The 26,550-nt window shown below is 40.3% G+C and overlaps 1 protein-coding gene across 1 annotated transcript in view; it reads right to left on the reverse strand.

Moving 5' to 3' along the window:
* The window catches only part of COL25A1 (collagen type XXV alpha 1 chain), a 309,311-nt gene that overhangs the window by 57,397 nt on the left and 225,364 nt on the right, over nucleotides 1-26,550 (reverse strand). Inside the window, exons 13-18 of the mRNA XM_083459390.1 lie at nucleotides 17,694-17,738; nucleotides 14,024-14,050; nucleotides 13,451-13,495; nucleotides 11,788-11,820; nucleotides 11,391-11,426; nucleotides 5,773-5,817 (exon numbers count right to left, since the gene is read on the reverse strand). Of these exons, the coding sequence (XP_083315516.1) occupies nucleotides 5,773-5,817; nucleotides 11,391-11,426; nucleotides 11,788-11,820; nucleotides 13,451-13,495; nucleotides 14,024-14,050; nucleotides 17,694-17,738 (231 nt within the window). The remainder of the gene's footprint in view (nucleotides 1-5,772; nucleotides 5,818-11,390; nucleotides 11,427-11,787; nucleotides 11,821-13,450; nucleotides 13,496-14,023; nucleotides 14,051-17,693; nucleotides 17,739-26,550) is intronic.

Here is a 26,550-nt window from a genome sequence, read left to right on the forward strand (position 1 = left end):
CTGCTGTAGGTGAGATTCATGCTAAATGCTAAAAAAGCATTACTTGTGCAGCCAGCCACCAGTGCAGAAAGTAAAATGAAGTCTAACAATGCAGCCCTATACATTTATATTCAAAAGTAAGTCCTATTGTGTTGAATGGGACTTACTCCCAGGAAAGACGGTACAGTATAGGATTGCAGCCCAACACACCCATCTTATGCATGTTTGTGCGGAAGTTCCACTATCTTCATTCCACAATTGGACTTATTCTCAAGTACCAGTAAGTATGCACGGGTTTGCTGCTTTAGTCGCTTAATTTAAATTAGTCCCTTAATTCAAGCACAATATTTTTATTTGTACTAACTAGTATGAAATGTGAGATATTTGCCTACAAAATAATGAAAAATGACAAACAAATTTTGCACTGTAACTGTTGGCATTACTATGAAAAGAGACAGATGTCAATAACTCAGGCTTAATTATACAGTGAAAGAACAGGGAAGTGTCAACTTGCCCTCTAGGCTGACTTACAAATAAGTTATGTTGGTGTGAAAAACATTACCACTTTATGAAGGCAAAGACATTTCCTGAACAGCTGGAAACAAAAACTGTATTTGGATAAATTAGCATAGTGTGTAAGCATTGCAGAGAACATTAAATGGATCAATAAATTGCAAGTGAGAGCCAAGAACAAAAGGAGGGAGAGGTAAAGAATAGTAAATCATTTGTTTTACTGTCGTGAGATAGGTTGCGAAAAACAGAGCATGTTTAAACTCTGTTAAAAGGCACCAATGAAAATAGTTACCAGCTTATTATTTGGGAGGCAAATGATGAACAAATGATGAAAACACTGATACAAGCCAGTCCAGCAATATGACAACTCCAAACTCATTTCAATGGCCAGAAATAAAAAGTGATTTCATGATCAAACTTACTTTAATAAGCACACTTTAAGGCTCTTAAATCATATTCAAAAATATTAACAGAATGCTTTGATTCTACAGAGTTCCTAGAAAACTTTCTCACACTACTGCAACATGCTCAAAATCACATCAGTATGCTGCTTCATGTTAATTCATCATCAATAAACCGCCCCCTAGTTCTGTAACCACAATCGCTGCCATGAGTTTTACATGTCTAACATTTTGGCATGTGAAAGCCTATTAAATATATTTGTATAAACAAGAGGCTGATTACTTCCTTCTCCTCTTGTGTTACAGGAAATCTCCATCACTGCTAGTACTGCTAAAATGTCCCAGTCAGCTTTCATGTACCCTTTCTCAAGTCTCCATAACACAGAGAGAGGCCCCAACTCCTTGTCACATAGAATAGAAAAATACTTCTGGCTAAACATCTTGATCTAGAATTAATTCCTATAAGCAGTCTTTTTTGAATGGTTTACCTGTGCAGATATAATCCCTAAAGAACCCCAGGAAAGCACCATTGTATAAGCCTTTTGCCAGCAGAATTCTGGCATCTATTAGCACTCGCATTAGCAACCATGTATGTGAATGTGTTTGTAGGCAAACTGTGCAGTGCCAGGACCAACACTTTGGCTTTAAACGTGATCAAATATTTGGAACGAAGCCCACATTGGCAAATGTTCCTGGATGTTAAGATACATCATCTCCTATTACTAATTTTATTTTATTTTTTATTTTAAAAACAAATGTTTTTAATTGATTGTCAAAAAGAACATAAAGACATAACCACGCCCCACCTCCAACAAATGCCTTCCCTCCCTTCTATTGCCAATTTTCTGACATAGCTATAATTGCCACTTTTGAAATGATCCCAGAAACAAGCCCGTAGCCAGTTCTTGGCTAAATCTGAAGGAGCTGTAGATGGAGGGGAACGTAAATGCAACCCCAACAGCTGACAATGCAAGTTGGCATATTGCCCTGCCACTGCCAACCCCATCTTGGGGAAGGGCTGTAGCTTAGTGACAGAGCACAGATTTTGCATGAAGAAAGCCTTAAATCCCTGGCATCTGCAGGTAAAGCTGAAAACAATCCCTGGAGAGTGACTGCTGGTCAGCAAATAGTAGCAAGTTAGGTAGAACAATTAATATACCCAATATAAGTCAGCTTACTATGTTCCTTGGCTCAGCAGAAGCATGGTGAGGAGGACTATGGAGGAAGCAGTGTGCATGCACCTTGCAGCCACCTTGCATGTGGAATTATGTGCTAGAAGTGAGCTCAGTAACTTGCTCCCTTAGAATGAAGTTCCAGCATCCACGCTTGAAAGAAGAAAATTCTGCTGCTGTGACCTCTTCCAACCCCAACCCAAAACCTGGCAATCAACCCCAAAACAAACTAATCTAAGTCATTTTTTTCCTGATTAGCCAGCAATTCTGGATATACCAGAATTATATATACTCTTTTATTGATATGTCGTCAACATCAAGATTGACATCATACTCTCTTTTCTACATTTACCTACAATATTAGCTGAAACAGAGAATGGTTTGAATGTTTGCACAGGGCTAATATGACTCAAAAGGGCAGGAGTTCATGTCATTTCAAACAAACTGACAATCCAAATAAGACGCAATTTTAAAAGACAAGATGGAATTACATACAGAGCAAAGTACAGTATATTTAGCCATCACAGATTGCTGCCTTGATATCTGCCAGTTTGCCAAAACTATCACCAGCTTTTTCAACCGAAACATCACTAAAGAACTTCAACATAATAATCCATTTGGCTGCTTGAATAAAGTTACTCTCGCTCCCCTTATGACCCTCCTTTCAGGCTTATTCAAGAAAGAAATACAAAAACTTCAAAAGTTCTTTTACATAACTGTACCAAGAATACTCTACAAACATTGCTTCTTTTCAGATTTGTGTTGTCATCAACTACTCCACTGAGATGGCAAGAAGCAAATGGAATTCTACCCAGATTAGTGATGTTAATGGCGTGTGAAACAAAGTAAACAGGCAGTTCCATTTCAGCAAGGCATACAGATGCCTCTGCAATGCAGAGGCAAATGAAAACAAGAGACCCATTCTGTTTTGATCTGGGTCCTTATGGAATCAGAAACCATAGGGGACTTCTTCTTAAATAGCCAAGAGTACAGGAAACTGCATTTTGGTATTTTCTTAAAGTGGAGATGCATGCATTGTTGGGGGGGGACACCCACTTCCCCCCCCCCAAGCTCTTAGATGCACCATGTTGAGGTTCCATGGAGCCAGTCTTCAGGGGGCTAACAGCTTCACCACGTTCTCTCTGACAGCTGTGATAGCCATGTATGACTAGTTTTGGGTCCCATCTCTTTCCTAAACAAAGTCAATGCCTGCTTGGGGAAGAAAGCACTTAAGACTCTTGCATGTTCAAGATGGCATGCACCAAGCAGCTGTGGGGCAGGGCACTGTTATTCCATACTGTTTTAAAAACTATTTGACTTTGTGTACTTCATGGTACATGTAAGGAAGAGGGAGCCAGTGTGATGCCCCCCAGGAGGTGTAACCATAAATTAAGCAGCACCATCCCAATTTCAGTAAGCCACAAGTTGGAGGAAACAAGGTTCATCAGGAGGCCTGCGGAGAAAATGGCAGCCAAACATTTCCCAGATAATTTCTCTGTCTCAGCTGTTTAGCAGAAATCTAGTGCATCAAAATACTCATATTTAAACATGATTTAATTTATATATCTCTGAAGTAAAATTCACTTTGTATTTTGCAAGCATAGATAACCGCTGCTATTCTCCAATAATCTAATCCAAAATGTTGTTAAATAATATAAAGACTTATCCCCTATGCCTGTGTGGCGGGTTCAATTTGTAGATTTACATATCTGGCTGCCATTGCAAATCCATCTTCCCCTAACCCTAGACTGTTTTGGAATTCACACGGGTCAACATCCTGTCCCATATGTGCCTTGGCTTGCTTAGTTCTGGAGTGCTGGCTGCTATTAAGAGACAGTCTTCATGTCTTGAATTTCAAGAGAAAGAGAGGCAATAATTTCTCTTTTCCAGAGTTCCCCCTGCCCACCAGGAATCGGTGTGTATATATTATATGCATACACGGAGTATCACTTCCTGGGATACTGGAATGCAGACAAAGCCAAAAGGCATTTTGCTTTGTATCACAATGCAAGGTTCAAGGAAGACTTGTTTAAAGGGGAGCATGGGATTTCACACTGATGAGTCAATATTCTATATTTGAGTACACTGCCTGTTTCCTGAATGAAACTGTGGAGCACATTCTCACACCAGTAACATTTCTAACTATTCCAAAAGAGCAACAGCACAGGAGGCTTTATAACATATTGAATTTCTGGGTTTTTTCCTTCAATAACCAGCTGTCAGTGTAGGAAAGGCAGGGCCAACATGGTGCCCTCCAGATTTTCCTGCACTGTAATTCCCATGCCTGATCATTGGCCAACTAGCTGGGGCTGATAAGAGCTGCAGTGTGACAAAATCACACATTGGAGGGTACCGCACTGGCTACTCTTGATGTACTGAAATAAAAATGGGAAAGGGAAAGAGGGAAAAACATGAACGGAATTTATTCCTAAGATATCACAGTAAGAACATTCTTGCTGAATGTAATGAATTCATAAGATATGCTTCTGTGCTTATGAGACATTTATTTGCCCAACTCTCAAAGATTCTATGCACACTTATCTAGGAGTAAGCTCCATTGCATATAATGGGCTAACGTCCGTGCTAATCATGCACAATTGCATTCCAAATCTACAAAACTAAACAAAGATCAAGAATGCATAATTGATTGTAACTGTTACAGATAGGTAGCCGTGTTGGTCTGCCATAGTCAAAATAAAAAAAATCCTTCCAGTAGCACCTTAAAGACCAACTAAGTTAGTTCTTGGTATGAGCTTTCGTGTGCATGCACACTTCTTCAGATACACACTGACAGCTTGATTGTAACTGACAGCTATGTATCAAATGATACACTTGTCAAGTTTGCTTTCCTATTTGTGGTGGGCAGTGAAAACATGCTTTCCCTTCTCACCCACTGATGTGCATGAATCTCCTGCCTCTGTTGCAACGTCTATGTGTAAAATCCAACTCTTGCAAACCATGATTGTATGGTTTGACATGCCACATAAAATATAGGAAATGACATTACAGTCTGAGTCCATGTACATGACTGGATTTTATGCACATGCCTTTTTGAATGTCAGTGGACCAGTCCTATTGAAGTTAGCCCATTGACTATGTGAGATTACTGCTGTTGTTTGTTAATATATGTCAGGGAACTGACATCAGAGCAGAGTGGAGAGGCGAGGCTCCCAGATTCTGCAGGAGAGGGAACTAGTAAGGGAAGAGAGAGAACGTCCTCTGGGGAAAGAAGTCCAGGTGACACCAGGAAGAAGGGAGAGGCAGAGAGCACTTCAGAGGGGAGGCTCCGAGACTCTTCCAGTGAAGTCAGTGAGGAGGATGGAGGACCACCACTTGGCACGCCCACTCTGCGCAGAAGGCTTCCGCGCAGAGAGGCGAGGCGAAGATTGTCCGTTAAGGAATTCTTATGCTGGAGGAAATTTAGGAGACGCCCACTCACTGATTCTGCCAGCGACTGAGCAGCAGCGCAAAGGGCTGCTCAGTCAGGGAAAGACGCAACCACCCCTAAGCAGTTTGGAACAGCTGGAGGTTTACACACAAGCAACCCCAATTCCCTTGATAATATATTTCATATTTATTGTAAATCTCCATAATAACTTTTTTAAAAATGTATGTTTTATATATATCCAGTTGACATGTTAACGCACCCTTCTCATATTCATTTAACAGTTTCAACTTCACTACATGGAGATCATCACTATATTTACCTTAATCCCAGGAAGTCCAGGAAGTCCAGGGAGCCCAGGCTCACCCTACAAAATAAAACAATATAGCATTGCAGGAGAATATTAAACCACATTTAGTAGCCAAAAGATAGCTACATAGTCAAAATTAAATATATGGGGCAGGATTCAACTAACTAGTCCCACTAGCACAAACCCATGCTAGTGTATGGGGTTCCCCTGTACTTCTCCTCCCCCCAGGACCCCCAAAATTCACTCTGTGGAGAATCCAGAAAACCTCCAGAACAGCAAACAGGGGGAGGAAAGGGATATCATTCAATCTGACAAGCTAAATATGAACCCAACCAGACTGTTTATGGAATGCTTTCCCCAGAGAGGCTCACCTGGTACCTTCATAACATCTCTTTAGGCACTAGGCAAAAGCGTTCCTCCATAACCAGGCTTTTGCTGATTAAACAATCTATGGCCTTCTAAGCCACAAAGGAAGGCTAAGGCCTGCTCCAAGTTTCACCACAAGCTAGAGACCTGTGGGTCAAGCATCATCTGAACAGGCCCTCTATGACAGCATACTTCTATTGTGGCATTCATAGCAAAACAGCTGCTCATGGTCTAAACAATTGTCGTAAATGTCCTACTTGAAAGTGATTTCCTTCACATTCAAGAAACCAAATATTTTTAAACCCAAGGACTTTGGTGCAAAACTGAATGCAACAGGCAAGACACATGGTTGCAGCATTGACAAAAGCCTTTGCCCAAGAAGGAGTTCCATATGTGCATGGAATCTACAATTAACTCTGCATGCCCATTAAAACTTCCCCCCAAAATGCAAGATGATGATGATTGCTTTAAAGCATCATGATTTACTTCAGTTGTAGAATAAGCTGGTATACTGGTTCAGATTAACACTACCCATCCATTTAATATTGCTAAGGGATAAATTATATTTTCCACAGCACTGACAAGTGACAACTTTGCTTGCATATGAACTCCAGTTATTAGCCATTGTTCTATTTATGTTAATATAAGAACAGTGGTAAAGTTCTCTCCCCTCTAATGTTCTGCACAAGCTTATTGTGATTTACAGCTCATATTTTTATTCCATAGTAGGCACTTGTTGATATGCTGAATATTGTCTGCTGTCAAACAGAGTTTTGAAGCAATGGATTAGGCATTAAACTAACAGGGCTCTGTTCTGTTGTGGATAAATTAAGAGCAAGGGAGAAGGGTGAAAATTGCTGCCTAACAATATTCAAAGGCAGTTCCATGAGGTCACAGTTTTGATGAAGAGGCTGAGAAGTAAACAAGAAGCCCTTGATGTACATTTGTGCAATAAACTGGCAGAGTGTGCATTGAACTGGCAGAAATGCTTGTTTAGTAGGAAGTGCTGACAGGCAGCCCAGTCTAATGAACTGGTTTTAGCTGCAGCAGCATGTGTGGTGGTTGCTACCATTGCTCTTAAATCCAATTCTACTGATGACAAAAGAGACCAAACCGCCAAGGGCTAGAAAGCCTTACAGGAAGTTGCCTTAGAGCTAGGATAAATGTGCAAGGCATGGCAAGGTGAAGGGCTCCTGAGTAAAGGTAAAGGGACCCCTGACCATTAGGTCCAGTCATGGCCGACTCTGGGGTTGCGGCGCTCATCTTGCTTTATTGGCCGAGGGAGCCAGTGTACTGCTTCCAGATCATGTGGCCAGCATGACTAAGCCGCTTCTGGTTAACAAGAGCAGCGCACGGAAATGCCGTTTACCTTCCTGCCGGAGTGGTACCCATTTATCTACTTGCACTTTGACATGCTTTTGAACTGCTAGGTTGGCAGGAGCAGGGACTGAGCAACGGGAGCTCACCCCGTCACGGGGATTCAAACCGCTGACCTTCTGATCGGCAAGTCCTAGGCTCTGTGGTTTAACCCACAGCGCCGGCCGCGTCCCTTTTTTATGGTGTTGTAGAATGCAAGACTTGAACACTGTAAAGATAGGAGCCTCATAGATTTAGCCTGTGGACTGAGGAAGCTATAGTTCTCCAGATGTTGACTGACTATAACTTCCATCAGCTTCCTACAAAACCATTAGTGCTCCTGTACTTTGTCCTTCACCTTGCTATGCAGGGACATTTCACTCCTAGCTCTATTGCAACATCCAGTAAGACTTTCAAGTCCTTTGTCGTGTTAAAATCAAATTTACATTCACAGTGAATGTATGCATTTTATTTGCTTCACAGATGTATGAAATGGAAAAAGCATTTTATGAATCACTTGTGATAATAAAAATAGGAGAAAGGCCATCAAACACTGTCACTGACCAGCTTCTAGCTGCCATTTTCAAGAGATCCTGGGCTGGTTTTAGAGGTCAGCGAAGATATATGAAGGCAGGAATATGATGCAGTCAAAGTTTTTAAAATGCTGATCCTGCCGTGTGTGCATACACAAGTGCCATTTGGGCTTGCTTCAGGTAGCAACATGTATTTGACCTGTGCAAGTACCTCTGAAATGAATGGACCAGACACTGCATGATAGCAGTATCTGCTGGATAGATCACTCTGCAACTATTTTACTCACCAGCATTTATCTAGTTTCTAAATTTCAAAATTTTATCTATAGGAATTATACACACTGAAAATAAAGCAGCAAGCAGCACAGTACATCAATTCATTTCTACTTTAAGTGTCTTTAGTTCAGACACCATTTATGGTGGATCATAGATTTCATGGTGTCAGAGAGGTTCTCAGGATATGTTAGGCACCATCACAAACTCATCACTTAATGCTAATTGATAGCTTCTGCTGTACAGGTCTGAAGATGAAATTGCAAGTGCTTTAAGGCAGAGATATACTGGGAGGTCAGAATATGAGAGCTTGTATTATATCCAACTCAGATTTGTTGTGCAATGGAGTTTATGATGTGTTGAGCACCACTGGCAACCACAGACAAAAATATATGTACAGGAGAGCTCTAAGAATCCAACTAAAATAATACAGAAAAGCAATATTACTTTTCAGGAGTCTATCTATACTTATGTAAGACAATGACATTTTCTTATATCCTCAAGACTAGGTGAGAAATGTATTGCATTTAAAACATCACAGATTTTTCTGTCCTTGAATCAGATGAGACTTAATGGACTTTGTGACCCAAGTCCAATGGGAGCTCCACAACACTACAGCTGTGATGACTTTTGTTGCAAGGAATCTTGCACGGGAGAAATCCCCAATGGCTTGTGCCCTCTACATCTATTTATTTATGGTATCATGCATTTCCACCCAAAGCAATAATCTCATCAAATTCTACATTAATGTGGATTTCATGGCTATGGATTATTCATTGCAATCTCATCCATTTGGTCAATCATGAATGTAATGGAGCAAGAGCCACTTTAGTGACGCCACATTTCAGCAAAATATTCCCTGACTGATGAAAAGAGCAATAGAGAACATGATTCAAACATGGTTTAAAATATGCTGTAGTACATCCAATGCATTATAAACAATTTTAATGGTTTTATAGATTAATTCATCTAAGATGCATTAACTAGCTTTTCCAATTAAAAGAGACTCTTATGAACAAAATAAATTTGCAGATCATAACAGTTTTAAACATAAATATCCATTGGCTGCAAATACTTTATGTACATATTTATCAACAATATTTTTTTAAAATAAGCAGTATTTTTTTGAGCCATTCTTTTAAAAACTCCATGACTAGAATTCAAAAGAGGAGGACAGTTAATTCTGGACACCCAAAGGGCATTGGCCTTGAGTTTCTCAAACAGCCATATGGAAAGCACTTTAGGCACCTTTCAAAAGGTGCTTGTGATATTGCCTGAAGGTCTGCTGCTCAAAGGGGGCAAAGCCCAAACATTCCAATGGACATGCTGAGGCCTTTAAGCAAGTATCTCCATATCCTGCCCTATAGACTTTGACAGACTATCTGCCCTGGGGTGCCATCCACCAAATGCAGCTTAACATCCTCCGTAAAGTTTAAGTAGTTTCTGCTGTTCCTCCCATATAATCCCTAGTAAAATGAATGAACCAAGCACCTAGCCAGCATAGCACAAACTGTGTCATAAAAAGTGAAATGTTTAAAACATTTTACGGCCTGGTGTGCAATTTTTATATGATCTAGTTATCTTTTTTCAGGCAAGTAAGCATATTAGGAAATATATTTCCAGTGTGATTCTGAAAACAGGAGAGAATAATGATGAGGGGTGGTTCCAGGAGAGTCCATGTGCTTCATTGGGAACAGGGGAGCTGGGCATTCCATATTAGTTTAACAAACCCCTTATTTTTAAGGGAATATTTCACAGCATTGTATTATTCAGGACAGGCCCTAGGCAGAGTGAGACAGATGGCTCAGGTGGCAGATTCTGCAGGGAAACTGTCAAGTGGTCAGTTCTGCACTCCCTAAGCTAGTCTGCTGTCTTCCAGCTGTGGAGAACAGTGTCCCATCACCAGGGTTGAAGCAAGATTCAGCTGCCAGCCTAGTTGGCTTCTGTATATGGATTGGGGATTGCATCTTCTTGTCCTTTGCATCAAGTAACAAAACGTCTTGGGCTGACCCCTGCTCCTCTTGACTGATGAAAACTAGGAGGGATGGGAAACTGGCTGGGCCATGGAGGTGCTTCATACCTCCTTGCTAGAGGGGGTGGTCCTTGCCTGCTTGAAGGAGGGAGTGGTAAAACCACACCTCAAGAAACACTCTCTGCTAATCTCCCATTATTGGGCAGGTTTCTTGAGCAGGTGGTCACAGACCAGAGCTAGACATTCTTGGAGGCAGGGGTGGAGGAAGGGGGGTGCTGTGGGGGCGGGGCGCCCCGAGTGTCACCACTGAAGGAGGTGACAAAATGCTGGGTGGCACTCACCACAAGGCCTGCAGCATACCCGAGCCATGTGTCTCTCCTGGGAGTGATGTGGTGGCTTGGGTGCCCACAGGCTCCTCACTGCCCCAAACGGTCCGCCCGCTGCCTCCCCCCCAGCTGTGGGGCAGCTGAGTGGGAGGAGGCAGGCAGACTCCTCGGAGGCCCCTGGAAGAGTCCTGTCCCGGCTTGCCCTGCCCCTGGGCACAGGGCACATGTGCTACCTTAGGTGCCTGATCGGCTTGCTCCGCTACTACTTGGAGGAACCTGATTTTCTAGATTCATTTCAACTTGGGCTTAGGCCTGGTTTTGGCACAGAAACTGCTTTGGTCACCCTATTTGATGTCTTCTGTGAGGAGAAAGATGGGGAAATATGTCCTTGTTAATTCTCCTCAGACTTTCCATGGCATTTTATGTGTGGAGTGCTGGCTATTGTTTTTGTTTTCGTTGTTATTATGGTATGTGTTTTTGTGTTTTTATATTGTAAAGGGTGAAGGATGGTATAGAAATTTATGAAATTATAATAACAATAGTAATAATGGTGTGGTAGGGAGCTTAATAAATGAACATTAATTCATCTCACAGATTTAATACTGAGGGAAAGCATCATTTAAGTTTCCAGAATGATGGCTGTGTTAAGTCTTTTGCAGCAAAAGCAACAAACAGTTTTGTGGCAACTTGAAGATTATTATTTTTTTTAACGGCATGAGCTTTTGTGGACCATATCACTTAATCAGATGCATGGAGCATTATTATCAGTTGCAAGTATATAAGTGAATAACTTTGAAACATTACCTTTTGCCCTGGTCGACCTGATTCTCCGGGTTCTCCCTAAAACAAACACATGATAGAATGCAAGATCATAAAATGGGTGTAGGAGTACCTCCAAGCTGGAAAGAAGGAAGGAAAATGCAGCAAAATTCATTTGGGCATTGAGCAGCAAAGCTATCGGAGAAAGGCTGTGATTTATACATTATAGTCGTACCTTGTTTTGTGACCGGGATCCATTCCGGAGCCCTGGCCACAAGCCGAAAAGGAAACAGGGTAAAGTGCCTTGTCTGTGCATGCGCAAAGTGCGATTTAGTGCTTCTGAGCATGCACGAGTGGCAAACCCGCAAGTAACCCATTCCGGTACTTCGAGGTTTGCTGTGGACATTCACTGAAGCGGACGCTAGACGAAGTATTACTGTACCTTAATTCCTGCAGCAGAAGATCCAGGATCACCCTGAATAAAAAAAATCCAGAAATAATGATCAAATGTGGAAATTTAAGTGGAGATTTAACAGTTGTAGCAAACCAATATAAACATGAAATATTTTATGGGTCATGTTCACTCATAAACTATAGTTGAGAGTGAGTGTAATGTGGTTGTGAGAATAAAACCAGGAAGGCCCCATGAGCAGGAAATAAGAGGAGGAAACCACAGGTGCTTAGTATTTTTCAGATTAATCCTTCTTTAGGGAAAAAGTTCGAGAAGCAAATCTCAGCAAGGACATAAATCACTTACAATTGGAGCTCACCAGAGCTGTTAGAATGTCAGACTAGGTCTGTTGGTGGACAAATCCCCAGCCAACCAGCCAAATAGCTCATTGGGTGACCCTTTGGGCAACCACTATCTCTCAGTCTCATCTACCTTACAGGGTTGTTGTGAAGAAAAAAATTGGGTGGAGGGGGGGGACCATGTTTGCCACCTTGAAAGGTAAGGCACGCATACATAGACCATTGTAGGACCAAAGATGAACAGGTAATTGAAATGAACATTTCACGTGTAAGAAAAAATGCTTCTTCATCTTTCCTGTTTTATATGACATTATTACAGATTCGTTTTCATGTTTCACAGCCAATTTAAACAGGTCTGGAAAAAAGGAATAGCATGTGAAGGTAGACTCTTCATGTTTTTTAAAAAAATATATCACAAGATAATTGCCGTTATTTGGAGAAAGAGACTATCTTTCTCTTCCAAAAAATTACTTATCATGGCAAGATGTGTTGAAATCTCTAAATTAATAAAGTCAGACTGAAAGAGCCCTGTAGTCATCTATTTATTCTCAGTCAAGATCTGTCAGAGCTATCATACCTTTTCTCCAACTCATCACAAAGTTTATCTTGAGAACTGAAATCCAACTAGGCATCACAAATGACAGGATAATACTATGTTCATATTATATTTACTGAAGAAAAAAGAGGGGGAAAGCTTCACTCTGATGGAGCACATGCCTTTCAAATTGGCTGTCCTTGAATTTGTTCTGTAAACCCCACAGATATAAACACTCTCAAATTAATGAAAGGAACTATTTTTAAAAAGAATTTTTGAGATGGGGAGATCAAAAAAGACTGAAGTATCTGCAATATCCACTTGACTGTAAATAACATGCTTTGAGAAATAATATTTGAAAATAGATTTGCCCTGTTGTATTCAGAAACAAAGAAATAGTTGTGTGGAGAGATGCAGCTGTGAAATCCAGTTGTATTTGATTTGTTTATAATTTATTCATAATACTGGGGGTGTGTGTGTGTGTGCCATTATCTCATTTTATGCTAGCTGAGTAAATGTAGACTATGTTGTTGAAATAGAGAGATATAATGGATAAGCATTTTAATAATCTCAAACCACCCTGGGAGGTATGTGGGTCAAGAACCAGTCACGGTCCCCCAAAATGTGTAAAGCACCATGCATTCTGTAACAATAGCTATTGTACTCTTGCTTATTGCTATTATGATTGTCTCTTATCAGAGAAAAACATTTTTAAAAATATTCTATATGCAGTTTGTTTTCGATACTTTTCAAAACATTTTTTAAACATTAAATTACTGTGAACGTAACTTTCCCCCACAATATTCACTAAGAACTGTACCTTTTCTCCTGAGTCACCTTTGGGCCCAGGTTCTCCAGAATCACCCTAAAAATTAAAACAATCAATTAAATATGTGCACTGTGTTTAATTCAACATCTGCCTCCCACTAAAAATTTGTAACACTATCAATATTTCCTCCCAATTATATTATTATTGACATCCCCCCCCAAAGTTAGTTATAACCAGGGTTTGTTTTTTTCAGCCAGAACTCTCTAGAACTCAGTTCCAGCACATCTCAGGGGGCACCATTGCCATTCCAAGAGAGCAAGGGAGGCTTTTATGGAGAGTTATGGCACCTCTATTTCTAGAAAAATAGCAGTGGTTATAACACAGGACTGTATACCTGAAGGAGCATCTCCACCCCATCATTCAGCCCGGACACTGAGGTCCAGCTCTGAGAAGCCTTCTGGCAGTTCCTTCACTGTGAGAAATGAAGATACAGGGGACCAGGCAGAGGGCCTTCTCAGCAGTGGCACCCTCCCTGTGGAATGCCCTCCCATCAGATGTCAAGAAAGCTCTGAGAATGATTTTAGATTTATTTGTATATGCTTTTTAAGAAAGCGTACAGCTCACCCTTTCTCCTCGTTGGCCAGGGTCACCCTAATTTAAACAGAAGAGAGAAGCAAAAGTTCAGATCAGTAATGGCTCCAAAGTACAGGTAGTACAGAGTTGTGAAATCCTCCTTAAAATTAATCTGTAATAAAATATTTAATTTAACTTGTGCATTTTTTAAAGGATGTGATGATAAGTAGCAATAATTTTGAAATTGATTTATCACAAATAGGAGGCTCTATCACATTTCAAAAAAAGTTTTTGGATAGTATAATTTATATCTTACCCAACTTTTAAATGTATTAAATCAATGAGAGAAAGCCTCTTTTTATACAAAGCTGACTTGCTTCCACCTAGTTTTTTGTTTGTCCAGTATCAGCTGTTTATGAAGCCATGTGGCAGAAACACCCCAAATACTTCTTATGCCTCCTTTCTTTCTTTCTTTTTATTTATTTATTTATTTTAATTTTTTAAATATTTTATTAAGGATTTTCTTGTTTTACAGAAATAGGTGTAATGCCTCGTATTTTTTTCCCCATGTAACATTTTTACAAATCCGTTTCATTTGTTGAGGCATTAGGGGGAGAAGAAAAAGAAAGAAAGAAAAAAGAAAGGGGGGTGGAGGGAGGGAAGATGGATGGGGGTAGGGTCGGGTGGCAATGTTTCTATTATGCTTAATGTATGTAGAGTTTGGTGTCAGCGTTGCTTGTGTTGTTCACTTGTGTTCCTTTGGTGGTGAGAGAGGTTGGGGTTGGCCTAGGGTGTGATTGTTTGTTTGTGATTGGCTGTGGTGATCTTTGTTTTCGTGTGTGAGTGAGGTGGGTGGGTGTTTTGGATCAGGTTAGCCATATTGATTTGTATTTGTATGCTGTTGGTGGACTTATGCCTCCTTTCTTTACTAGAATTCACTATAGACTGGAATAGAGAACCTTTTTGATCAGGTGGGCCAAAACCTTTATCTTCCCATAGCCTATGGTCTAACTTTGACCAGTTAGTGTCAGTCATCTGACATCATGATGATGGCTGGTGACTGATAAGTGGGTGATCCCACCCACCTGTCTGTCAAAGTTGACCCATGGGGTAGGGGGAGAATTATGCTTACCTAGCATGTTCCTCTTCAAACAAAGCAGCACCTAGTAGCACTGAACTCTCTGTCCATCAACTGATGAACGGGGTGGGGTGGAGGAGGGTTTAGTCCTGCTCCCTGAAGAGGTCTGCTTCACCAGTGTATTCTCTACAGGGAACCCCACCCACTGCTCATCAGCTGATATCACCCTATGACATCAGTTGAAGGACAGGTGTGTAGTTTGGGGAAAATGGCCTTGTGAGGAGGCAAGTTGGACCTACTGGTAGGCCAAGATTTGCTCATGGGCTGGAGGCTCCCTACCCCGGCTACTGGCTATTTGTTGGGTAACAACTAACACAGCTTTAACTCCCACACTACCTCACAACTGGGACCTTATGGGGGAAAGCAAGTAAGAAGTATTCTAAATAAGAATAATAATGGAGTGACTCTTTGCCTGGCAAGACACACTGGGATGTGGCAGCAGAAACATAGGTTGGGTGCTGAGTGCTGAGTGCTAAGTGCTGAGCACCTCTCCTGCGTCAATAGCAAATACATTTCAGAAGACCAATAAGTGGCTTGTTTGTACATATCAGATTTGTACTGCTGTGAGTTTGCTTCTTTCAGGAGAAAGAGAGCCCACCGCATCCTGAGATAGTTGAGCCAGCATGGTGTAGAGGTTAAGAGCGGTGGACTCGTAATCTGGTTAACCAGGTTCGCGTCCCTGCTCCTCCACATGCAGCTGCTGGGTGACCTTGAGCTAGTCACACTTCTCTGAAGTCTCTCAGTCTCACTCACCTCACAGAGTGTTTGTTGTGGGGCAGGAAGGGAAAGGAGATTGTTAGCTGCTTTGAGACTCCTTAAGGGGAGTGAAAGGCGGGATTTCAAGTCCAAACTCTTCTTCTTCCACTGTCATAGTCAAATGTTTAACCAAAAATTTGTTTGCTTGCAATTTCCATTGGTTCTAGTTGTCCCCTCTGGGGTAGCACAAAAACAAAAGTTGCTCCATCTTGTGATGGCTTTGCATATGGTTGAATGATAGAGAATATTATGGACATGGATGAGGACAAATTGGCATATGGGCAAGAATCCATAAACTTCAGTGAGTTGTGGCCTACAGATTATAGCTTCCTTTTACATTTTCAGACAGCTCCATAATCAGGCATAGATTCCAGTGTAAGAAAGCTTAAACCTGTTGCTCTTTAAATTACTGACTGCTTGACAAACCAGCACATTGGCAAGCCACTTTTCAATTCTCTGAACCTGACCTAGACAGCTCATCTTGTCAGAGCTTAACCGCTGTAGCTCATTCAAATCCCATTTGAGGGCTATTGATTCCTCTGCAATTCTAAAAGATACTGCCGTGGAAACTAATTAAGCATTAAGCGTCATCACTGGGATTCTGAAGTGAGAAATGGCTGTTCCCGAAAGGCCTATGTTCTTTCCTGATGGACAAAGAGCAAGCCCATGATTTTTACGCCCCCTCCCTCCACCTAGTTAGCTGTCAATAGCAATATAATGTGCAAATTCTGCTGAGAGGCCTATGTGCTTCCTGACAAACACTGGCACAGCTGACGTAATTAGACAGGCTACAGGAATGTCATTAAATCTAAGTGAAATTACATTTCGGTAGTAGAATAATGTGTTCCTTTTATTGTATTGTGAGGAATTTGGGGATATTTTGCTTGATCAAACTGTGCCCTAATCACATTTTAGTCATTGCAGGGTTTCCCTGCAACCCTCAATGCCACACAATAAATGAGAGAACGTAGTGGGGAGCGCAGGAAGCTGCCTCAAGTAAATAAGGCCAAGCTATCTGCCCATCTCCTTTGACTGGCAGTGGCTCTCCAGGGTCTTAGATAAAAATATTTCCCAGCCCTTCTAGATGCCATCAGAGTGAACTACAGACTGAACCTTGAACCTTTTGCATGCAAAGCAAGGGCTCTGTGGTCACCTCTCATGCAAGAGAACAAGCTTGATTTTCATTTAACAGGGAGTGAAGGAGGTACCCTCCATGAAAATCAACTTTAAAAGCCACAAAGAACTGGATCAGTTTAAAAGTCCAGCTGGATTAATACAAAGGGTAATCTATGGCCTTTCCAGTAACAAAGCTTGGAAGCAAAACAGTAATTCCAACTATATACATACAATGGCCTAGATACAGATTTCACCCTCCATAAATGGAAGGCCTCCTTCTGTCCATGGAAGACTTTTGAAGACTTTTGCTAATTCGCCCTTCCTTGTGGAAGATAGGATCCTACACTTTTCCAGAGGGTCTCCTAACTCTCCGTACATGTGAGCTAAAAGAGGGAGAATTAGAAAAAGTCACCTCCCTCCTTTCTGCCAGCCATTTTGACTAAAGATATGCTCCCTCAGATAGGATCAAAGTCAGTTATCCAAGCCAATGTACGGTACTTGATGGAGTTGTATGGCAAAGAAAGTGCTAAGTATGGGTGTTGGAGGTTATGATTCAGATTCCTGCTACATCATGAAGTTCAGTGGGTAAAACTTTGTAAGTTGTTAAGTCCCAACCTATTCACCACATTGTTCACAATTATAAATGAAATAAGAACAATGAAGTATACACACAAATGAGAAAGAATAACAACAAGAGTTTTCTCTACTAACCTTAAGCCCAGGAACTCCTCTTTCTCCCATTATACCAGGTGCACCCTAAAACGACATGAAGGAAAAATGTTACTGAACTATTGGCAGAATCCCTGGATCAGTGACAGATACTTCTCAAAAAGATTCTAGGTGCTGAAGTTATAATATAATTTTAATATTATTTCAAAACAATTATTTTATCACCACCAACACTTGGTGGAAGTGCGGCTAATACAAGTAGAAATTATTAAACTGATTTGTAGGATAGTTTATAACAAAATTGGCAGTATTGTAGCCAACAGATCTTATACTATCAATGTGAAGTTAGCAACAGCAATGGATCAAGCAAACCACAATGGAACATTGCAGTATCAAGGGCCCAAGCTTAAATGATGGATGTGAAGGTAACTTGAATCAGTTTGTGTATTTCAGGAGTGGTCTTCCAGATGTGGCTGAATCAGTCCCAGGTGGAACAGCCAATGGACAGGGATGATGGGAGCTGTAGTCAAGCAACATCTGGAGGGCCACAGGATCTCCAGCCCGGGTGTATATATTAATTACAAAAGCATGTTCACAAAATGAATTTTTCAGGTTGCTAATGCACTGATTCAGCAGGAATGCAAGAAGCCTGCACGAATGCATCTGAATCCTTTCAGTATGTAACTTTTGATACAGAATAGATCTAAAGCAACAAATAGTTCACAGTTGCACAGACTTTATACAAGAAGATCTTGAGGAGTCTAAGTGTATGACTTTCACATACAGACTTTTGTAAAAGTCCCTAAACTTTTTAGGGAGAAACATCATTATTAAATATTAGCAGCACAGCTATGGTTGAAATGTATATGCAGATTAAATAGGAGAGGAGGGTGACTAGAACAGAAGGCAAAGGTTTGACCACATTTATAGGTTATTTTTTACAGCAACATATTTTTACAGCATGAAATAACTAGGAGGAACATTAAAAGTTTTATAGAAATTGATGAAACTTCTTTACTGCATATTACAAACACTGTATTATTGCAAATACATGAGTCCCAATGGACTGTTTTAGCATTAAGACTAACAAAGAAAAGGAAAAGAGTAAATTACTAGCTTAGAAAGTATAGGCAAATTATCTGGCTAAAAGCTTCATTTTCTTGAAAATATGTTTCTAGTACAAAACCCTGTGGAGGTTTTTTGTAATTATCTGAAACAATGTTTTGGGAGTACCCCAAGAGACACATAAATGTAAGGAATGGGGTATATAAAATTTTGAAATAAAATATGACAGGAAGATAAAGTAATTAAAGAACTATTCCAGATGTAATTATGTAACACCATTTTTTATATATATACTTTTTTAAAATGCAAGATGCTTATAATTTTGATTTTGAATCTGATACTTTATATTTATATTCTTTGAATACCCAACCACTATGGATAATGACAATATTAATGTTACAGATAAAGTGATTTCCACTTAATACTGAGACTACCCCCTCCAAAAATACACAAAAACCCCTGGCACATTTTTTCTTATGTGGTTGTTTAATACTTTTAAATTCCAAGAATTTATGTGCTATAGCTTGAGGAAGGAATAAAACAGCAGCCTTAGATCACCTTTTCAAGGAGAACTGAATGGACAACACATTCATCTTCTGTGGCACAAAAATATATATACAGACCAAGAGCATATTTGGTCAGACCCACAGAACTCTTAAAACATACAAATGAGCACTTGGTAGGAGCATGTGCTCCTTTAGTGTTAACTGACCATTTAGCAAGAATGCAAATGCTGCTGACACATGACATTTCTTTTCTTTTGCTCACATAGTACAGAGTAAAATGGCAGGGTTTTTATTAATAAAGTAAAATGAAAGCTCCAACAAACTGATGGAGCAAGTCTTTCCCCACTGGCCTGGCCTTCCATAAAGTTAACCAAATTAACATAGGAAGCATGAGGCTACATTGAATTCATTTTTTTAACCCCCTCTACTTGGGCTTGCTGATCGGAAGGTCGGCGGTTCGAATCCCCACAACGGGATGAGCTCCCGTTGTTCGGTCCCAGCTCCTGCCAACCTAGCAGTTTGAAAGCACATCAAAGTGCAAGTAGATAAATAGGTACCACTCCAGCAGGAAGGTAAACGGCGTTTCCATGTGCTGCTCTGGTTTCGCCAGAAGTGGCTTAGTCATGCTGGCCAGATGACCCAGAAAAATTGTCTGCGGACAAATGTCGGCTCCCTCGGCCAGTGAAGCGAGATGAGCGCCAGAACCCCAGAGTTGTTATCGACTGGACTTAACTGTCAGGGGTCCTTTACCTTTTTATATGCTGTATGGAAAACTAATGTGCCATACGGTCCTCTGCCCTTTTTACAGTACAATGAATTTATGTATATATTTTTCAATGTAAATTGCTTGAGGACCCTCTGGGTGACAAGCGTCTAATAATTTTATTAAATAAATAAGATTTGTTTGCCACAAGGATGACATCAAGAGATTTTAATACAGTCTTCCCCAACCCAATACCCTCTCAATGTTTTAGGCGACCACTCCCATCAGCCCTAGCCAGCATGGCCAATGTTCAGGGATGGTAGGAGTTTTATTCTACAGCGTCTGGAGAGCTGCAGGTTGGGGAAGGCTGCTTTAGTATTTGGGATGTGTGAGACGTGTGCCAATAAAAACCACAACATATCTAAACAAAGAAACTGCAAGGGAAGGTCCACTGCAAAATTATTATTTCATACTCTATTGCAAAGCACCAGAGACTTCACTGTTTACCTTGTACAGGAACAAGACAAACCTCTGCTCTTTTAACTTACAACAAGTGTTTCCATTTTCCTTTGTTGATTGTTAGTTATTAGCAACATTTTTAATACTATGTAAGTTACAAAACTGTCAGTTATGTACGCATATTCAAATTATTATTAAATTATTAAATCTTAAGCAGCAAAACCAGTGTGGGAAATCTTGAAATAGCCATTCAGCCAAAGTGAAATAAACATGGCAGTAGCTAAGTTTTAATAAATTGTAGTTAGGCTTCTTTCATTTGCTAGTTTTCTGATTCCCTTTGCCTTACGGCACATGCTTCTAACATGTTTAGATTCTTTAAGACTGAAAACCTTGCTTCAAAAAATGAGAGTAGAGAATCTCTAAATTCAAGGGAGTTGCAGGCTACAAACAAATATAGCCCTTTTCTATTCTTTAAATATTAATATGATTCAGGCTATTTCCCCTCCACATACAATTCACCATCTAGGAAAGTTAAAAAAATATATATTTTGAGGTCAAACTACCGCCAAAAGCAGCTTCTACATAGTTGCTATGAAAAACACAACCTTTCCCCCGCAGCAATAGATTATATCTTTCTGTCAATTTTTCCCCCAGTCACTGGAATGCAATTCATTTTAAGACTGAGGAAACAGAAAAGCCACCCCACATCACCCCAACCTAATCAAACTTGGTTTTACCATTCTCTGTATAAGCAAAGCAAGTGGTTCATTAGCCGTGTTCTCTGCTAGCCCCATCCTGGACTTCATTTCAGAGCAGTGTTGAATTACCTCTTCATCTTGCTTTTCATCTCTCCTTTCCACCTGCCTGAAACTTTTAAATTATTTCTCTTAAGGTTAGAAACCTCTCCTGGCCCACTCACCAAGTGAAAGTAAGTGAGAAGTCTTTTCAACAATACTCAGATGGCCCACAAAACCTGTCTGAGAATTTGTGAACTATATGCAGTGATGTTTCTTTCCCTTTCATTTCTCCTTTTAATAAACTGCAGTATAAGCAACTTGATTTATACACACGTAAATCCAGCTCCTTGAAAGGAAAAGGGGGGAAAAGGGGGAGGGGTAAGCCTTCTTGAAAAGGGAGGGGGAGAGGAAATAGTGTGTCCAATGTAATAATAGTAAAGAAGAATTATTCTTTGCTGTACTAACGCTAAGAAATAAACATCAAAAAGGGCAATGGTATGTCTGAGCCACTATATAAATCTACTGGCACTTTAAAAAAAGAATGGAAATACTTAGGTGGCTTATCAGTTTGTGGCAAGGGAAGCTCAAATCCTGTTCGCATAACAATTCTGCATTCAGTGGGTTGGATCCAGATGAAGTTAATTAGTTGCCGTTCAGGTCCCATTGAAACCAATGGAACCTTTCACATTGGTTTCAATGAGACCTAAGTGCAATGGTGTGGATCCAGCCCAGTGACTGCATGGAGGGGAGGAGTGGGGAGCAGGATTGTGGCCGCTGACTATGCTCCAAGACTCTGTGCATTCAACCAAACCTGTAAACATTGACTGTGTACAGTCTAGAAACCTGCAAGATCACTGACAGCACAGAAAGAAACTTAAAAGAGTACTAGCTGTATATGTGGGGAGGTATATAGTCAACCTGGTGGCCTCCAGATGTTGGACTACAACTCCCATCATCCCTGGCCACTGTGTTGCTGGCTGGGTCTGAAGGGTACTGTAGTCCAACACATCTGAAGAGCAACATGGTATAGGTTCTGTGTCCAGAGAATAGCTAAATATGCAATACTTGGAACTGGACCAATGGGCAAAATCCCCTCTATGTTTTCACTGAATGTGGAACTGTTGTGTGAGTAAGGCTTTAGTCACACTGCATGGGTACACACATTGCTCTCAGCATATAAAGAAAATAAAATTAGATGAAGTAATGTGTTTGGGCCCTCTTCTATGTCAGCTAATGCACAAAAGAGGATTTGTGTTCTGTGGGAATTGTCTACTTTGTGTTGCTCAGAACTGCACTCCAGCTACAAACACCAAAATGACATGGTAGTGATTGCATTCATTCATTCATTCATTCATTCATTCATTCATTCATTCATTTATTTACCTGTACTGTATGCTGCTATTTCATAAGTGGTTTACAACAATTATATACACACAATATAAACCACTTTTAAAAAATCTAAAGGAAATTACTATTCAGAAAGTGTTTAACTTACTGCTCTACATAAACCTGTTACAAAGTAAAGTTTTCAGGAAACCTTAATGGTCAATGGAGAGGGCAGCTGTTGAATCTCTACTGGAAGAACATTCCACAAGGCTGGGCAAATAAGACTAAAGGCTCAGTTTCATGTCCATGTCAAATGAGCTTCATCAACTCAGGTGACAATTAGTGATGCTCCAATCATAGTGATACTGTGATAGTGATGCTATGACAGAAGCCAAACCACTGCACAGAGAATGTTGCTTAAGCAGAAGGAACAGCAGTAGCAGTCTGTTTATTTTTGCTATTGACCACGTATTGGTTGAGAAAAAAGTATTACGTCCATAGTCCTCAGATCACTGAAAGTAGATCTCCTTGCTGAAGTCTATGGAACTATTCCAGAATAAGAATTTTAGAGGAATACAGCTTTAAGGAATACAGTTTTTCAGCTGTGAGTCTTAAGGCCTTCTGTTTGCATCATAGGCCTTTACTAAAAAGCCACAAACGTGTAAGGATGAAGCCAAAGACTTTAGCAAGCAACCCACAGCCAGCTTCAATTCAGTTCAGTCTGGTTTTGAAAGCGGAAACACTGATTCCTCAAAAGGCTAGTCTGAGACTGCAGAGCAGCCGAGGTCTATAATGGACAATGGGAGAATTACACCAGGCACTAAAGTTATCTCAGCTCCATTTGACATCACATCTTGCATAACAATACCCTGCATCTCACAAAACTGGCAGAACCTTGGCTTTGTATCCTGTTTGAAGGATTAACCTTCTGGCAGCAAAACTGCTGGGCTGCTGCCAAATACAGAAGGCTAATGTTTAAAAAGAACACCTGTGTGAACACATTATTAACTTTTCTCTGTTAGGATATGTTATGGCCCTGATCCTTTGTTTTTAATCTATGCAGCATTTGAACAGATCACTGGTGGTTGCTTATAATGCATGAGAAGCTTTCTGATTTCCAGTTCCAAGACAGACCTGGGTCTATGCCTTTGTGCACATAGTAATTAAAACTGGAATATAACCTTCCATTGCAGTGTCAGGGATTTGCCTGTCCCCCTTGTGACCAGAGTCTTCAAACTCCAGGAGAAACATGTTCTTGAGAACTGGTCTAGTGGGTTCTTAGCTCCTTAGGAATCCTAGGATCTCCTTTCATAAAATGATGTAATGCTAATCTCCTCCCACTCTAACCTGCATACCTGTGATGTACAACACAAACTGTAAAAACAGATGAAGACACAAAAACAGCAGCTGTTTTTATGCTCTTAATATTATCTTCTTTTTTCTGAGCTACACAACATTTAAACATGCCCTGCGGAAGCAACTCTAACAGTTGTGAAATCATATACAGTGGTACCTCGGGTTAAGAACTTAATTCATTCCAGAGGTCCATTCTTGACCTGAAACTGTTCTTAACCTGAGGTACCACTTTAGCTAATGGGGCCTCCTGTTGCTGCTGCGCCGCCGTCGCACGATTTCTGTTCTCATCCTGAAGCAAAGTTCTTAACCTGAGGTACTATTTCTGGGTTAGCAGAGTCTGTAACCTGAAGCGTCTAGAACCTGAAGTGTCTCTAACCAGAGGTACCACTGTATATTTCCCCAGTTAAAGGATCTTCCTGCTTCTCAAATAAGATTATATTTAAAGATGACTGTGAAGCAAATCTGGATTCATATGATGCGTATAATGAAGATTAATTTATGGAACTGGACTGTTAAACATCCCTGCTCCCTTTAATTGCTATAATGATGACCAAAGTTAACTTATGGAATTCATTACCACAAAACATATAGATGGTTTGTGACTTAGTTGATTTAAATTGTAACATATATATAGTCAAAGAGGATAAAGTCAAAGGTTTTTTTTCAGCCACTGAAAAGGGAAGATGAAAAATGCAATCTTCAGCTAGAACTTGCCGGTACTCAGTTCTGGCACCTCTCAGGTGGGCGCCATTGCCATTCTAAGAGAACGAGGGAGGTGTTCATGGTGAAAAATAGTACTGTAAAAATGTATATAAGCATATGGAATACTATGTTCAGCACTTTGAGACTAGCCAGATTTTTTTTTTTAAGGAGGAAGCTGGCTTTAGAAAAAATGCCGCTAAAGGAAGGAGCACACATTCTATTAGGAGCTGTCAAGCCTGTAAAAAAATCCCAAAATTATTATGACTCTGTCACTGCTAAGGATGGATAGGAAAGAAATTTGATTCAGTTCACATTTAAACGCAAACATACTAAGTTTGCACTTCTCAAAACAATCCACAAACTGAAACAAAGCCATCCTTTGAAATTTGCAGTTTTCTGAATTTGCAATGAAGTTCTCCAGCCAAGCAAATATGTAAAAAAATACACATAAACTATGGTAAATTGTGTACATATGCATATATTTAGGGAAAATAACATACTGTACTTTCGGCAAAACTGCATACAAAATGTGTATATTTGTGAAAACCACACTAAAATGCTGGTGAATTTTTATGAGAACTGTTTTTTTTTTGGATTTGATATCCTGCCTTTCACTCCCCTTCAGGAGTCTCAAAGCGGCTAACATTCTCCTTTCCCTTCCTCCCCCACAACAAACACTCTGTGAGGTGAGTGGGGCTGAGAGACTTCACAGAAGTGTGACTGGCCCAAGGTCACCCAGCAGCTGCATGTGGAGGAGCGGAGACGCGAACCCGGTTTCCCAGATTACGTGACTACCGCTCTTAACCACTACACCACACTGGTTTTGTTTTTTTAAAAAAAATGCAAAATGATGTGGAAGTGTTGAGAGTAGAACTTAAGATTGGAAAAATGAGAAACTGGGACACAGTTAAATTGACCAATTCCTCCATCCCTTGTTGCTATCCAAGTGATAAACCACTTGGACTGCAGTTCAGATGGGTCACCTAGGCCTTGATGGAAATACTATGTGAGTTTTCAGATCAGGCTGAGAGACTTTGCAAAAATGTAGTTTGTTATCCTGTAGCAGCCTCAAACTCAGCACTGAGGCATTCAACACAGGAATATCACAGAAAATGTGCCATCCCATTCCCACCATCTCTGCAATTTCTGGACCCATGCACTGGGTGGACCTCTGCCACCATGATATGTATGAGTTTCCATGACTGAGTGTCAAGTTTCTAGCAATTGCAGGTATAAGTTGAAATCCATAAGACATGCTGTTTTAGCCATTGCATGCTGGAAAGGAAGGCAATTTTCATCAGCACCCATGGCTGAAAATGTAGATAGAAACAGACATTTGTTCATAAGCTATAGGAAAGTTTCTCCCTCTAATTTGATAAGCACAATGCTTTCTAAAAGCCCTACTGTCTCCAATAGTGTAGCAGTAAGAGGCTTATTATTTGTTAATACCTAAATTACAAGCCATTAAAATATTTACTCCTTATTAGCCAAGAGCCACACACCATTAGTTGTAAATTCTAACACTACAAATCACATACAAACAATGTGGTTACTGTTACAGTTTGGGCACGAAATTTTATGTACTCGTACTGTTGTGTGCAATGACTTGCTCTTGTATAAATGCAGTAATTCCATTCCATTGTGGCTGTCACATAATTTTTAAAACGAGTTTGATATAAAAGTTAATGTTTATGAGAACAATAGATGCACAGTATTTTTCAAGTGTCAGGCCAGACATTATGTATAACCAGCTTTGCCAACAGTCTATAGTGCTGATGTGAAAAAACCCTGCTGTTTTAGTAAGAGACTGAATGCAGGCTGCCAGTCACGGTGAACTGTGACCCAATTTGGTGACGGAACTGAAAGATTTGAACTACTGAACACATGTTATGGGCAATCTAAGCCACGACGACTTCTTTTCCCATTTAGCTTTATTTTAGATCACCTCTAGCTTACGTATTGCCAAATGCATTCATTTGCGTTTCCCCCTTCTTTCCAGGATGAATTTTTATTTTCTTCATATGTTTCTTATCTTGATAGATTCC

This window comes from Podarcis liolepis (genome assembly GCF_965112155.1).
Source record: "Podarcis liolepis genome assembly, chromosome: 9".
Taxonomy (NCBI): domain Eukaryota; kingdom Metazoa; phylum Chordata; class Lepidosauria; order Squamata; family Lacertidae; genus Podarcis; species Podarcis liolepis.